Source organism: Pithys albifrons, chromosome 3 (genome assembly GCF_047495875.1).
Source record: "Pithys albifrons albifrons isolate INPA30051 chromosome 3, PitAlb_v1, whole genome shotgun sequence".
NCBI lineage: Eukaryota > Metazoa > Chordata > Aves > Passeriformes > Thamnophilidae > Pithys > Pithys albifrons.
Window position 1 is genome coordinate 95,509,370 of NC_092460.1, and position 14,622 is coordinate 95,523,991.

At 40.3% G+C, this 14,622-nt stretch overlaps 1 protein-coding gene across 3 annotated transcripts in view; it reads left to right on the top strand.

Moving 5' to 3' along the window:
- Window positions 1–14,622, top strand: part of BEND7 (BEN domain containing 7) — a 48,279-nt gene that overhangs the window by 15,157 nt on the left and 18,500 nt on the right. For all 3 annotated transcript variants that reach the window (XM_071552787.1, XM_071552789.1, XM_071552788.1), the window contains 3 exons: window positions 5,078–5,200; window positions 7,369–7,634; window positions 12,438–12,663. In XM_071552787.1, the coding sequence (XP_071408888.1) occupies window positions 5,078–5,200; window positions 7,369–7,634; window positions 12,438–12,663 (615 nt within the window). The remainder of the gene's footprint in view (window positions 1–5,077; window positions 5,201–7,368; window positions 7,635–12,437; window positions 12,664–14,622) is intronic.

A 14,622-nucleotide genomic window follows, 5' to 3' on the forward strand; every position in this document is an offset into this window, starting at 1 on the left:
GTTTATTAAAACAGCTTTTGCCATTGTTACTAAGTTCACAGCTAATTAAATGTCAACCTCTTCCACTCCTCTTTGCTGTGAGTGGTGTAGCACTGTTATAACACCAGTTGCAGAGCAGGATTTTACTGCCTTTCATGAGGGGGTGGCATCAGCCTTATAACAGGCCACTGAACTGCAGGTACAAAATTCCATCACAGCCTTAGGCTTTTATTCCAGTGAGGCTGTTGGAGAAAAGAGATGATGGAGGCTACCTGTGAACAACATGTACTAGAGCACAGCCCCTCTAGTACTGGCAGAGGATTCTGCCCTGAAGTAGATGGCAGTGTGCCTTTGAAATGCCTTTCTCTTGTGTTAAGTCCCATGGAACGGAAGTCTTGCTGCCAGATTAAAAAAACTGTGCTGTCAAAATCCCACCATAACAACTTGATGAATATGGAAGGACCCAAAATTCATCACACATCTCCCTTTGCCCTGAGAGGCCCTAGGCACCGGCAGGGACAGTTCTCTGCATGCACAGAAGTTCACAAGCCTGCACAGATCAGGTGCCTGGTTCCCAAGTCCACAAAGTAGGTGGAGCAGCACCTCCATTCCCCTCAGGGGCCTGATTCAGCATCTGAGCTAAAACATGTTGGCAGGATTTGGCCCCATGTGCAAGAAAATGTCAGTGCTTTGATTTTTTTATACACAGAGGGAAGAGTTCGACTGATTTATGATCTCTTACAGGTTAGAGTGGCTTGTGAGAGAGTAAAAGAGTTGGGTTGTGTGACCTTCTGGGCTGGACAGGAGGAATGCCCAAGCTCCCAGGTGTTGGGGAAGTGCCCCAGGAGGCACCTCCCTCTACAGCTGTCCTGCTGCAGAAAGGAATGCAATCTTTTGGCTCATTACATAACGATGGGTGTGGACCCTCTCCACTGGCCACCTTTGAAAAGACAGTCTGCATAGCAATTTGGTGAGAGGTGTCTGCCTACAGTGGAGTGTTGAGATCAGGCTGGGCAGTTTTGCTGCTTTTGGCTCCGAAGCCTGGTCTTTAGGAAAGGAAAACTTTTGATGCATTTATGGGCTAGCAAGCTGTGAAATTGCTCCTCACCCAGCACACAGCTCTTCTGGGTATTGTGACATGCCTGAGTCCCCCCATCCCTTGCATTGGATGCCTGAGCATCTAACTCAGTACTTTGGATGTTATTCAGAGGATGAACAAAGTCCTTAAAACCTGAGTGTAGAAATGCTGAAAAATACCTATAGGGAGATGATACTTACACTGGTAAGTATCTTATTTGGTACTTACTATGGTGTTTAACTTACCAGAGCAAAACTGTTCAGGCCAGACATTTATTACCTGGGACTGTCAGGCTGAGGTCATCACTGGGAAGATGTTCAGGCAACTGTAGCAGGTAATATCAGTCCAGATACTTTCTGTCCGTTGTGAATAGATCCAGTATAGGAAGTGAAGATACATGTCATAGGCCATTTGAACTCAATAGACATCAAATCCATCTCACTGGTGTGGTTAGGTACTCGTAGGGTGGCTCCAGGAGAGGCTGAAATAAGATGTTTAATAGAAAGCATTAGTGAGAAAGGTACTGACAAAAATGGAAGAGATTAAAGGAGTAATGGGGAGAGCCTAGACATTGCTGCAGCAGAGAGAAGAGTAGGAGCATACTTGAAAAGGAAACTGATTTATTCCAAACCAGACATAAGGTGGCAGTTCCCCAAGTCAGGATGTTGGGTAGACACCTGTGACCCACTTCATTTAGTGGAAGCCTCCTGGGGCTACAGTGAGTGGCGTGTCTGCCCTGTTAGAGACAACAAACTCACAGAGTCTTTCTAAGACATTTGAGTTTCCTGTCTTGTGTTCTGTAGCAAATACAGCAGTGATGCAGCAGCTGAATTGCTTTTGGGCTATATCAAGATCCTTTCCAAAGGGTAGTGCTTGCATGCTTTTTGAATATAAACTGATAGCAATGTTACAGACCCATCTTCAAGAACCACTGTCCTGGACTACTTACAGCTCACACAGGAAGCAGCTGATGGATTTGTGTCATCCTTCTCTCAGTCTTACAAGCAGGTATCACATTTGCCTGCTGGCTTGCTTCCAAAAGAGAGGGAGATAGCTCTTTAAAGACTCCTTCATAAAAATAAAAAGTTTAATCTCCTTTTAAAATTAAAAATTGATTTATAACAAGTTGAAAAGAGTTGCTTTTGTCCTCTAAAAATGATAAAGATAGTGCTTGGAACAATGACTGAGAATACTCTACAAGATGTTTCTTACAACACAATAACTGATCAGAGGAGGGAGGATAGAAAGAAAATAAAAAACCCTCATGAATATGTATGGAGTCAGTAGAACCCTGCTTTGATTTGAAATATTGGTGGTCTCTTTTCCCATTCCCAGTACCTATGGTAGATTTACATGGGTAATTTCTATCAATGCTAATGGGAATTGTAATGTAAATCCCCTATGCAGCAATGGGAAAATAGAGCCTTTGGGTTTCCACCAGGAGCCTGCGTGCTTCCATTAGGAACAAGTTACGATGCAACAGGGAAGAAGTGCAGGTGTTTACTGATTCAACTTGTCCAAGTTTTCACATACAATTCACCAGGATGTAAAGTTTTTGTTAAGAAGAAGCCACCAGCCCTGTTCCCCTCAAAGTCTTTTAGGTATTGTTTCCAAAAGCCCACTAGACTATTGGATTCTGATCAAGAGAGAGGAGTGGCTTTAGCATGAGGAACTTGTTAGTATTAACACAACTGAGAAAGCACTGAAGGAAGGATATTCTTACTTTGTATTTGTCTTCTATTAATAAAACTTTCCTGATTCCCTGGGACTCCCATTTTTGTGGTACCTGCTTGTCTTGCTGAAAGGTACAGTTATACTCATGCTATTGAATTATAAGTAGTCTTGAAATTCATCTACTTAAAAGTCTACCTATAACAGAGGTAGGTAAAGGGTATTGGTAGAGCCAAGTTGAGGGATTCTGAGTAATCTGCTGCAAGGGTAAAGATAACATCTTTTTTCTCTCTGTACCTGAAACAATGGGCTAAACACTTCATGGACCATTGAAAAGGTAAAATCCCATCCATGCCCCAAGGAGCTTCCAGTGAATAGACAGTATACAAAGGAAGTGAGATCAAACTAGGCAGAGTCCTGCTGAGTCAGAAACCTTTTTGTTTCCATTTGAGACTCACAGCCTGTTTTCTAGAGAACTTCTTAGTTCTAAAAAGTTGTTTTGTTTGCAGCTGAAACCTTGGAGAAATAAAGCCAGTGGTAGTATTGCATTTGTATTTGCTGGATTTGCAGGAATTTTTTAACTACTCCATTTATCTTAGTGCAGTTTTAACACATTTTTTTCCATGGATGATATTTTAAAATACCAAAATTTGTAATTGCAGTAGTGTGGACAATCTAATTATCTGAGATAAAAAGGAGAGAGACACTCAGAAGATGTCAGCAATTTTTAAGTGATACATCAGTTTAGCTTTACCAGTGGCTCACTTTTGGACCATGACCATCAGTTTGCTCAAGTCTGATAGATGTTGCTTCACAACTGAAGGACCAATGGAAGGAGGTGGAGAAAAGTGTTTGGGGAAGGGACATTTGAGGATGGAGTGACACACTGGAGGAATTAGGAAAAGGTAGGAGTGACTTAGTGTTGGCCAAATTTTCAGCCATTTCAAATGAGGATTGAAGTGAGAGAATCTGTGTGGGTCTGACATCAGGGAGCTCTGATGAAAGAACACAACCCAAATCTAAAATGGTATTAATAACCTGGTTTGGCTTCAGAGGAAAGAAAAAGTAATAATGAAAAATGGGAGGATTTATGAGCAGAGATTAAATGAGTTGCTTATGTTCACTTTAGCTGGGTAATGATTAAAGGGCACCTGATAAGTGTCAGGCTGTGGAAGAAAAAGGAAAATACACTCTCTGAAGTCCACATGTGATGCCAAGTGAGGTGATTTTTGTTAGGTCCATTTGTACCTATCCTCATAAAATGATCATCCCTCCTCTTGCATGCTTTGATGAACAGTAAAATACCCTTCAATTTAAATGACTGCAAGCATATTTTGAATGGAAGGGAGGTGCATCCTATGTAGCCTCAGTTTCAACCAGATACTGCTAAGTGTTTTGTTGAATTTTGAAGTTTTTATTTGCAGCGTTAAATCTGTGTATACAGCTATTTTGAATTAAAGTGCAGGATGCAACTATCCAGATAAAGCCTGAAATCCCTCAGCTGTTACAGCCTGTCCTAATTCAGGACCTACAGTGCAAAAGTTCTGGAAAGCAAGGACTAGAACTAGAAGAATGTAAATCAAGTTAAACACTATTAAGAATTGCTAGAAAAAAAAAGAATCTCTTGAACTACTATATTCATTTTCAAAGGGAAACTGTGGAAAGCCCATCTTGTAGGTCACAGTGCTGGAAAATACATAATAGAAAACAATCCCACCCTAGAAAACAGAAGAGCAGATTTGAAAGCTTTCTTTGCTGGTGGTTCTTTTCTGTCCTGGTTTGTTGGGGCATTTTTTCCGCTTCTAAATAGGTATTTTATTTTCATTCTCAATTCTTCATGCAATGAAGAATCACATGTAACATTCAAGCAGTTTAAAAATTCCTAGACCCTCATTTGATGTACAGTACAAACCTTTATTACACAGACTGTCTTCATTCTTTGTAAGACTGTTCCAGGAGATGGGCTTTTTTTTGTGTGTGTGATAAAGTGAGTATGTTTATAATGAGGTTTGGTGCTTTTGTTATTCAAGATGAACCAGCCTGACAATGGAGAGCCCTGCTGTGAGGAGTGCATTGTATTCACGCTCTGAGCAGTCTTCTCCAGCCCATGTAACATTGCATCCCAACTCTGTATGATTGCACATAGTAGTAATTGCATAAAAACTAGTGGCCCTTTCCCCTTAAAAGGGACCATGTTGAAAATTACTTGCTTGCTTTCTTTGGATCTAATTTCACAATTTAGTATGTTGATAATCGTTTCAAACACCTGCTGCTAATTGATATTTGGATGTTTTTGTATGGGTTATGTGGGTTATATGGTTTCTTCCCCATTTCATTCCTCTCTTTCAGGAGAAATTCCAATGGTGAACTCATCAGTTGGATCAAACTGCTGTACGTGTAATTGCCAGTCAACCCTACAGGCAATTCTTCAGGAGCTCAAGACCATGCGAAAATTGATGCAGATTCAAGCAGGTACCATGACCGGTCCCATACGTGTTTATCTGTGACAAGCCCCGAGTTGCAGATGGCCCAGCTCCTTGCAGGGGTGATGACCTAAGTGATCTTTGGAGGTCCCTTCCAAGCCAGACTGTTCTATGAGTCTCTGATCTTCCTCTTAGGGAATAGTCTAAGACCACAGAAGTCTGTGTAGACTCAGGAAAACATGGACTATTTCCTGGTCTCGTTAACATGTCATTCAAAGTCAAATTTCACAGGTTTCTTGGAAATGTAATTTTTACTTCTCAGATTCTTACTGGGATTTTATCTTGTAGGAATCTTTTAATGCTAAATTAAAAAAAAATTATTAGATTGATTCAGGGGTGCAAAATGGTACTTGTTTGTGATCTGCTTACCAGTTCACTAATTTTAGGAGTAAGAAAAATGAAATTAGAAGGTCACTGAAAGTTACTGTGTAGTGTTTCACTCAAACCTCTTTCAAGTTACAGCTCTGAGGTAGCCTCAGCTGAGCTGGCTGCTGTAGGTCGTGGCCTCCACCCTTCTTCAGGCTGGTTTTCCGTTCTCTCTATTGGCTGAACCAGCAATAATCTTTGTTAAGGAGAACTATTGAGTCTAGTTTTCTGCTAGGTTGAGAGCTGGAACAGAACAGTGCAGAGCCAGAGGAGCTCTAGAGCGAGCAAGATAATGAGACAGAGTTAGGCAGGTCATCATAGGCTGCTGGGAAGCTGCAGCCTCTGTGCTTCCTAAAAATTTTAGTGTTAATACTAATGACGAGTTGGCTGTGTTGGTGATTTGGTCAGTTGACTTGCCCATCCAGCATGAGTGATGGGGAATGGAGCTATGGAGGTTTTTCTTTTGGAGTGGCTGGATTAGACCTCTGTAATAAAAGAGAGTGTTGAGTAATTAACTGAAACATGGGTGGAGTGAAGGGCTGACTAAACTCCTTGTCTACATGGTGTGTAATGTTTAAGTGAGTGATGGGAAGGATCAGACAGGTTTTGTAATATCAGTTGACATGCATAAAAATGATTTTCTAGAAGTCATCAATTTACAAAGAAGGACACAAAAGCCCAGTTTTACAGTCTTTGCTGGGACTTGGGCTTCATTATGCAGTCGTTCCAATTTCATTGAAGTTATGTGTGTGATTGAAAATGGCTCGTGAGTGACAGCCTCAGAACTGGGATTTATGCCAAAAGAGCTGGCTCCTCAATAGCAGGAACATTTCTTATATATTACATATTTACAGGGTAAGCACCTTGTTAATTTGTGAATCTCATGATTCACTGGGAATACTTCATATTTTCCAAAAATATGGTTTAGCAGAGAAAAAAAAATCATTTGGTGTTTTGTTGGTAAAAGAAAAAAAACCCCTAAAATACAAACATGTAAGTGAAAGGGTTCAAACACCCTTAATTATGAACTACACATCACAGGCTTGTAAATCCTTGCCAGAAATGAAATATTCCAGAAATCTTTTAATAGACAGTATTTGTAGGTTCAGGATTGGTGCCTTAATTTAGACAAGTTATTGTGAATACTGGAAAATGCAAAATACTGATAAATATGAAATCTGGTTTCCTATATCTCAGGGTTATAACACATGTCAGTTTTTGTGTATGAGCAAAACAAACTGTTGCAACTTTGGGTGACTTTTATTCCAGATATTAAACTACGGAGTAGTGTTTTCACTCATTCTTGACATAATGGTACTTGAAATGTTCTTGCTGAGCTAATTAACTTGGAGACCACAGTCATAAAAATAACTGTAATTGCATTAGCACTTGTATTATCTTACTTTATCAGGAAAAGATCCTCAAAGACAGCAAGATTCTCAGTCATTCAAGAGGGTATGCAAATTAATCATCATTTAAGTGCTTCATGTCACCAACCATCCAGTGGTCACTAGGAGAAAAAAAACATGTATTCCTAATTTTACTAAAATGCTATTTATCAGTATGTCTTGAAAAGCTTCATAGTGTAGCTCAGTGTCATTATCTCCATTGTACAGATTGGAAAATTATGCAAAGGTGATAAAATGTAGCTATTTCCCCTGTACTAACAGCCCGAAACCACACCACTTATCCAGAAAATAAGTCCAGTGCATCTCTAGTTTAATGGTGCATTTCTGTGATTATACACATGCTTTTGTCTTTAAAATTAAGGCATTATTTTCTTTCATTCAGTTGGGACTCAAAACAGACAGCAGCCTCCTGTTCCTCTGATTTGTGCACAAAAGTCAACAATATCAAGAAAGAGAAATAAAAAGAGAAAACTGCCCCTCAAAACTGTTGAACCGGTTGCAATGAATAAGAAACCCAGCTCTGCAGAGAATGAAAAGAAGCTTTCAGTGAACTCAGAACGATTGAGTCTACAAGCGATTGAACCTCCCCTAAAACCAGAAACCCCCGTTTCAGGATTTGGAATTATCCTTGAATCAGCTTCATCAGATGTAAGTTGAAGTTTTAATATGCAGGATTGCAGGATTTTAAAGCACCAACTCATTCAGGAGAATCAGTACTCAAGTCACATTGATGTGTCTTCCCACTTTTTGTTGGAAGGAACAGGCAAATCCTGGGTAGGGGTGAATGGGGCTGTTGGGGTCAGATCAGTGGAGGCTCTGGTTCTGTGCATTTCTGGTGGGAACTTGCTCTTCACCTCTCCCACTGCCGAGAGCCACCGCAATGAGGAGCCATGAAAAGTACTGAGTGTATTAACCATTCACAACCCCGTCACTGCTGCTGAACCCACATAGTAACACATGTGCCTTTATCCTACCAAAGGGTATTTATATGTGCTTTCCTGCCTGTCTGGTCCCAGTGGCTTCGGGGGACTCCTCACCTCTGTAAACTTCATGTTCAGTCTTTGCTGAATTGGGCCACTTAGTCTCCATCGCTGTGATGGCTGGATGAGAACCTCGACACTGTTGATGATGTCAGTGTGACTAAAGGGGCCAAAATTTGCCACTCTAAGAATATGTACTTTGCCCAAGTAAAATTGCAGTAAGCGTATTTTCTTGATTCATGTACACAGTGATAGAAATTTCATGTATCTGATGGCTGATTGGCTTTGTTTAATGACCAAATTGATGTCATCCGAACCAGTTCAGCAATGAGTAAACTGGTCATTAATTTCCCTAATATATTTTTAATTTTGAGCAGGCACTTTCCAATTTCCTAAGTACTCTGAGCTAGAAAACCATAATTAAATTCAATATCAATAAGCGTAAATGAAAACAATGCAGCAGATAATGTTCTACCTTTCTGGAAGAGGGAACTAATAATAAAAAAGAGCAGTCATGATGATTCACTTACAGAGATGCAAGCCACACCACTAATTAGATTGCAGTCTCATGCCACAGAGTCAGTGTAGTGATACAGAGTAACTAGTTTGATGCTTTTTCAGAGGTTTTCCTTTTGTACTACTGAGCTTAATAATGTTTGAGGGAAAGGTTTGGGGAGGGACTGGTAATTTATCTCTAGTATGCAATTTGTGCTTATAATTTTTCTTTGCTTGTGGCACTCTTGTCAGCTTGAAACACGGTTTCGAAAACAGTTTTGTACTTGCGATGGAATTTAATTTTGCTTTATGAATGTGTTTCATCGCTGGACACGATTCTTTGTAGTTGCCAATTTGACCTAAGGTAAAAAAGAAGAGAAAACCTGTGGCTCATAAATCAGATCCTCATCTGCCCTCCATGCTTGGGCCCCTGCTTGCCACGGTAGTTGCTTGACTAAATTTACAGAGCCAGAACCCTGAGAAAAACAAATCGATTTTGTTTTGTCTTTAGAAAGAAAACATTTGAGTTCTGAAAACAGATATATTTAATGAAAAAATAAAATATGACCTTAAACATTTTGAGAAGGCTAAAGAAAGTCACTTCTGTCAGAATGAATGGCAGCATTATCTTTTTGTATTTATTCATAAGCATTTCTGGTGTGCTCACAACCAGCAAGTCAGAGTGCCTGAAAAAACTGAGAGACATTTTACACAGCACCATAAATGAACGTTCTCTTGAGAATATTCCATGGGTTGTCTGTAGTGTGTGCTGTGTCATGCACCACCACTGGTGCCACTGCTATTTTGCCAATGCTTATTGAACTTTAAGAAAAAGCCAAGTTTAATGGGTATAAAATTGAGGCTGCCAAAACCAGTGCAATTAGTTCAGACCTGCTGTGATAAAATACTGCTGCTTACAGACATGGAAAAAGTCTTTGTGAGACCAACCCTTAATCTGGCCCATGGATCAGAGAACCTGCTTTTTAAATGTAATGATCTGTTACTCTTAGTTAAACTTTCTTGGGTTTGTTTTACAGTTAGAGTATTTAATTTATAACCTAATCATTTTTAATCTACATATTACAACCTACTAAAAAGTCTAGGATTAAATCTAATTCACTGCCTGTTAATTTTAGCGTAGCAGAAGCCTTTGGCATTCAGGTCTTATTTGTTTTATTGTACATGAATGGTTTACCCACCAGTTCCTTATGCATGATCATTATCTACTAAGAAGTGATTTTTCTTTGAGAAATCACATACAAAGTGATCATAAAGTTAAATTAGTTACTCATTGTCTTTGATTGAAGAGTGGTTTACGACCAAATGAAAGCAAGAATAAATCATCTTTTTGCCTTCAAATTATTTCACTGATAAACATATTGATTCCTATATTAAGAATAAAATAGTCAAAACCAAACTAATACTGACTCCTCCATGCAGTGGTAAGGTTTGAGACTGTATTGTGGGGTGGTTGGTAATCTCTAGGTGTTCTAAGGTAAACTCAGGGAAGACAAACCTCCCACAGAGCACAAGGGCAAAAGCTCACTTGATCTTGATTTTTTTAGTATGAATGCAGACTGTGAAAACAAGACCTCATGATCCTTCTAGCTTTTGGAATTTTAAGCAGGAGGTCTCATAAAAAGTACCACAGAAGTAACTGGGTTTTGGTGGTTGTGTCAGTAATAGTGTGATCCAGCAGGATGAGGCAGTGATGGTCCCCCTGCGCTTGGCACTGGTGAGGCCACAGCTGTCCTGGGTTCAGTTTTGGCCCCTTGCTACAAGACACACATTGAGGTGCTGGAGCGTGGCCAGAGAAGGGCAACAGAGTTGAGGAAGAGTCTGGAGCACAGGTCTGATGAGAGGCAGCTGAGGGGTCTCATCCTGGAGGAAAGGGGGCTCAGGAGTGGCCTTCTTTCTCTCTGCACCTCCCTGACAGGAGGTTGTAGGCAGGTGGCAGTCGGTCACTTCTCCAGAGTAAGAAGCAACAGGACAAGAGGAAATGGCCTCAAATTGCACCAGGGAAGGTTTAGTTTGAATATTAGGAAAAATATCTTCCCTGAAAGAGTTATCAAGCATTGGCACAGGCTGCCCAGGGCAGTGGTGGAGTCACCAACCCTGAAGGTATTTACTAGATGTGTAGATGTGGTACTTGGGGACATGGTTTAGTGGTGGGCTTGGCAGTGCTGGGTTAACAGTTGGTCTCGGTAATCTTAAGGGTCTTTTCCAATCTAAATGATTCTATGATTCGTGAAGATGAGTTGTCTGCCCTGCGTGTCTGTCATCAAGGTCATCTTAGATGTCTCTCACAAGACCTGAGTAACAGAACAGGACAGGATACCTTCATCACCATGACAACTACATTCTGGGTTTTGATTAACATGAAGTAGACTTTTTCCCAAGCTGTAAACTTGGCCCACATTTATTTCCAAGTGTAAATCTTTCCTGTCACCAGAAAGTTTAGAAGTAACATATTAAAAACCCACCTACATCAGAATATTGTCAAACGTCGAATAGAGAAACTCTGGCTGCTTTGCTGGATCCAGCATTTTGAAAGTTCTCAAGGTAAAAAACAACTTTTCATCCAGAAAAAATTAAGAAGCTACATGCTTTTTAGATTATTTTGTTGTTGCTGCTATCTACATGTTTTAAGTTTTTTCGTTCTGGTTTCCCAAAGCATTGTAATTTTCAGTTTTATGACACAATACATACCCATATCCCATGATAGTATATGCTTTGAAAACATTTACTTGCTGTAACTCTCTTGATACTGATTTTTAAAAATCCATGGGAAAAGAGTTGTGCAGCCAAATTGTTCTGACATTGGCAGCCCATTCTTTTTCTACACTCAAGATGTTTGCAGGTGATTTGATGGGAGATGGCATTTGCTCTTGCTCTGTAAACATCTTTGAAAATGCACCATCACTGGTGGATATATTCTCATGTAGGGAAAAAAAGGCAATTCCTTAGGAGCAAGGCTATAATGTTGGCTTATTTTCGTCATGACCACAGATTTTTTTCCATCCTTGCCAACTTCCAAATAATATTTCAAAAAATTTAGTTTATTCACAGTGTGTCTTAATTCTAGATTTATAATTATTCCATGCAGAAGCCTTATGTAAGCAATATGTGGTACTCAGAGGAGAAATTTCTGCAAATACTGCTCATGTAATTTCTGATCTGTACAGACAGGGGCAGCAAAAAGACTCTTGGTAAGGGGACTTCCTCAAAGGCCTTCGTGTGCTTTGACCCTCAGTGTGCTTGAGAAGACTGTAGTGAAATACAGAATGATTTTCTTTACTCTTCCCTTCTGTCGCACTTCCTGACAGTCATGTAAATCCCTGTGATTTACTGTTGAGGGTGTTTTGTACTGAAATAAGCTGTCTCTCTAACATCATCCTCTTCGAAGGATACATTTTGGGGCTATGAAAAGGAGGGAGAAATGAATGCTCAGCAAGTTCTGGCTCCAAGTGCAACCTCAAAGTCGTCATCCACCTCTACTCCTATGGGCCGTATCTGCACTGGAAGCCCTCCTGGGAAACCTTGTGGAAGGGCCCAGTATTCCCTGCATTTGTGCTTCCTGGAAACTCATTCACAGCATTTGGCAGTGAAACAAGTCCATTAAATGGTAGATAAGTGTCTAAAAAGCATTGCTTAGAAGCATTGCTCTGGGGTGATCCTCTGGTTTGACATTATTACCCAATATTGAAAGGTCTCTCTTGTCTTTTTCTTAGCTGTATGCCTAGAAATAATGTCAGTAATTGTTCACTATTACAGGGGCTAGACAGATTATTTGATTTGCCTTTTAAGGTGCTTAATCACTGATGGGGTTTGATTTCAATGAATTAGGCTGCTGTGGTGCTGAATATCTGGGAAGATTCATAGTTTGATGAAGTGATTGTAAAGTCTCACCAGATGCATGATTGAAATAATACCTTTGTATGCTCGTTTAATTAAAACATTCGTATTCTTTTGGTAGCCAGAAGTGCAACTTGCAGAAGGCTTTGATGTCTTCATGCCGAAATCTCAGCTGGACTCTATACTATCAAACTATACTCGCTCAGGAAGTCTGCTCTTTAGGAAGCTGGTCTGTGCATTTTTTGATGACAAGACCTTGGCTAACTCTTTACCAAATGGCAAAAGGAAAAGAGGGCTCAATGACAACCGGAAAGGACTAGACCAAAATATTGTGGGTGCAATAAAAGGTATGTTTTCTGCTTTCTTTCATATCTGTAATTAGAACATATTCTCAGCTAAGAAGAGTGTAAGGGGATTAGAATTTCTGACGTGTGTTAGGTCTATTAAAATATGCAGTCTTATTTTTATTCCCTTTCATTCACTTGTTAAAAATAGCTTCTACGGGGACAGCTTGTGTTAATTTTAAGCCAATGATCCTGGTTTCTGAAGTCAGACTCTAAGGTTAGAAACTCAATGTTCACATAAGATAATTACTCTTTTTCCCTGTATATCAGAGAGGCAAAGAAATCTTGAAAACATAATGACAGCATAACTGATACCCTTCAATCAAAATTTTGAGTCTTGCACTGCACCTGGCTGTGTCTGCTCTGTAAATTGTTTAGTAGTAGGTGGTTAGATTGGGCAGAGATGGAGGAAGATGATGCTGGGGCTGAGATGAGTTTGATGCCCATAAGAATTGGTGGTCCTTCTCTAGGGAAGCAAATTCTTAGTCAGCGTGAGCATCCTTTGCTGGTGTTTTTTCTTGGTGATCACTGCTGTCTAGCTTCCAAAGAACACATGTACCCCCAAACTCTGTGATCACAATGTATCAAGAGCTTGTATTAGGCCAGAGATCCTGAACTGCTTTCTAGTATTTTAAATCTGATATTTTAGGGAAATACCCAAGTTACCAAAAGACAGGCTGTGTTGCAAACTGGAGCTTATTTTAGAGGCTGTGAGTCATGCTCAGGTATAGATCGCTAACTTAGGAGATGCAGGGCAATGAGAAGAGTTTCTGTAAGTCTATTGTCAGCAAAAGGAGGCAGGAGAACCTTTTGCAACCATCTCTCTGCTAACTTTCAGACCCCTCTGCTCATACTGACTTGAGTCCAGTGGAGGGTCACCAAGTCTTAATTGTACTGAAGCAGCGAAGTGGTGAAGTGTCATGTGTGGAGAGGCTCAGAGGACTGGAGAGAAGATGATTCAGGAGAAACTTTATTGCTGTCCACAACTACCTAATGGGATGGGGTAGAAAAGACTTCTCGGAGGCACAGGGGGAATTTGACACACAGAAAATTGCGATATGGTACAAAGAGAAGCATTTTCAACATGAGGGTGGTTGAGCAGTGGAATAGGGGCTCAGTGGGGCTGCAGGGTCTCCATCCCTGGAAATATTCAAAACTTGACTGGTCACAGTTCAGAGCATCATGACCTAGTTGGTCCAGCTTTGAGTAGCAGGCTGGACATGGAGGCCTTCAGAGGACCCTTTCAAGCTGTGCAATTCTGCAACAGGGTCCTAATACATCTTACAGAGAAGCTGACAGACTTCATTACTGTTGTGCTTGTCACTAGGTTTAAATCACAAACATGGTTTTGTGCCTTCCTTTCTTGAGCTCAATAATCCACAAGAATCTGAGTTTGATTTCACTCTATCTCCTTCTTCCTTAAAAGCTTTAATAAATAAGTTAAATGGAAGATAAAGGAGTTAAAGATTACTGGGTTTTTTAAAAAAATAAAACACTCTGATTTGAACAGCACTTGATGAAAAAAATGTTTTAGAGTAAATGCAGCATCACTATTAAAATAGCAGCCATCACCCCCTGCAGAGAGCAATGTTTCTCAGTAGCTAAGCCCGTATTACTGGAGCAAATTTGGAGTCCTGGCTTAACCTCTTCCCTTGCGTTTGGGAGAAGAAAGTTGGGAGTATTTGTCTGTAGTTCCAACAGACAAATACCATCTATAATGTACTACTAGGAACTGCTCTAACAGCAGTGATCTTTACTAGCATTTACAGTACCTAAAAGCTAGTGCCTGATTCCTGATAGGGAAGCCCATCCCTGAAAGCTGTGATGGAATGAGATGCCAAGAACTGATGTCCTGTGGGTCTTCACTCAGTCTAACTCAAATAGCACCCTTCTTCCCTCCAAGGACTTGGGTTATCAGACACTGTGGTTTCATTTATTCCAAGAAATAACCAAGCCAGTATG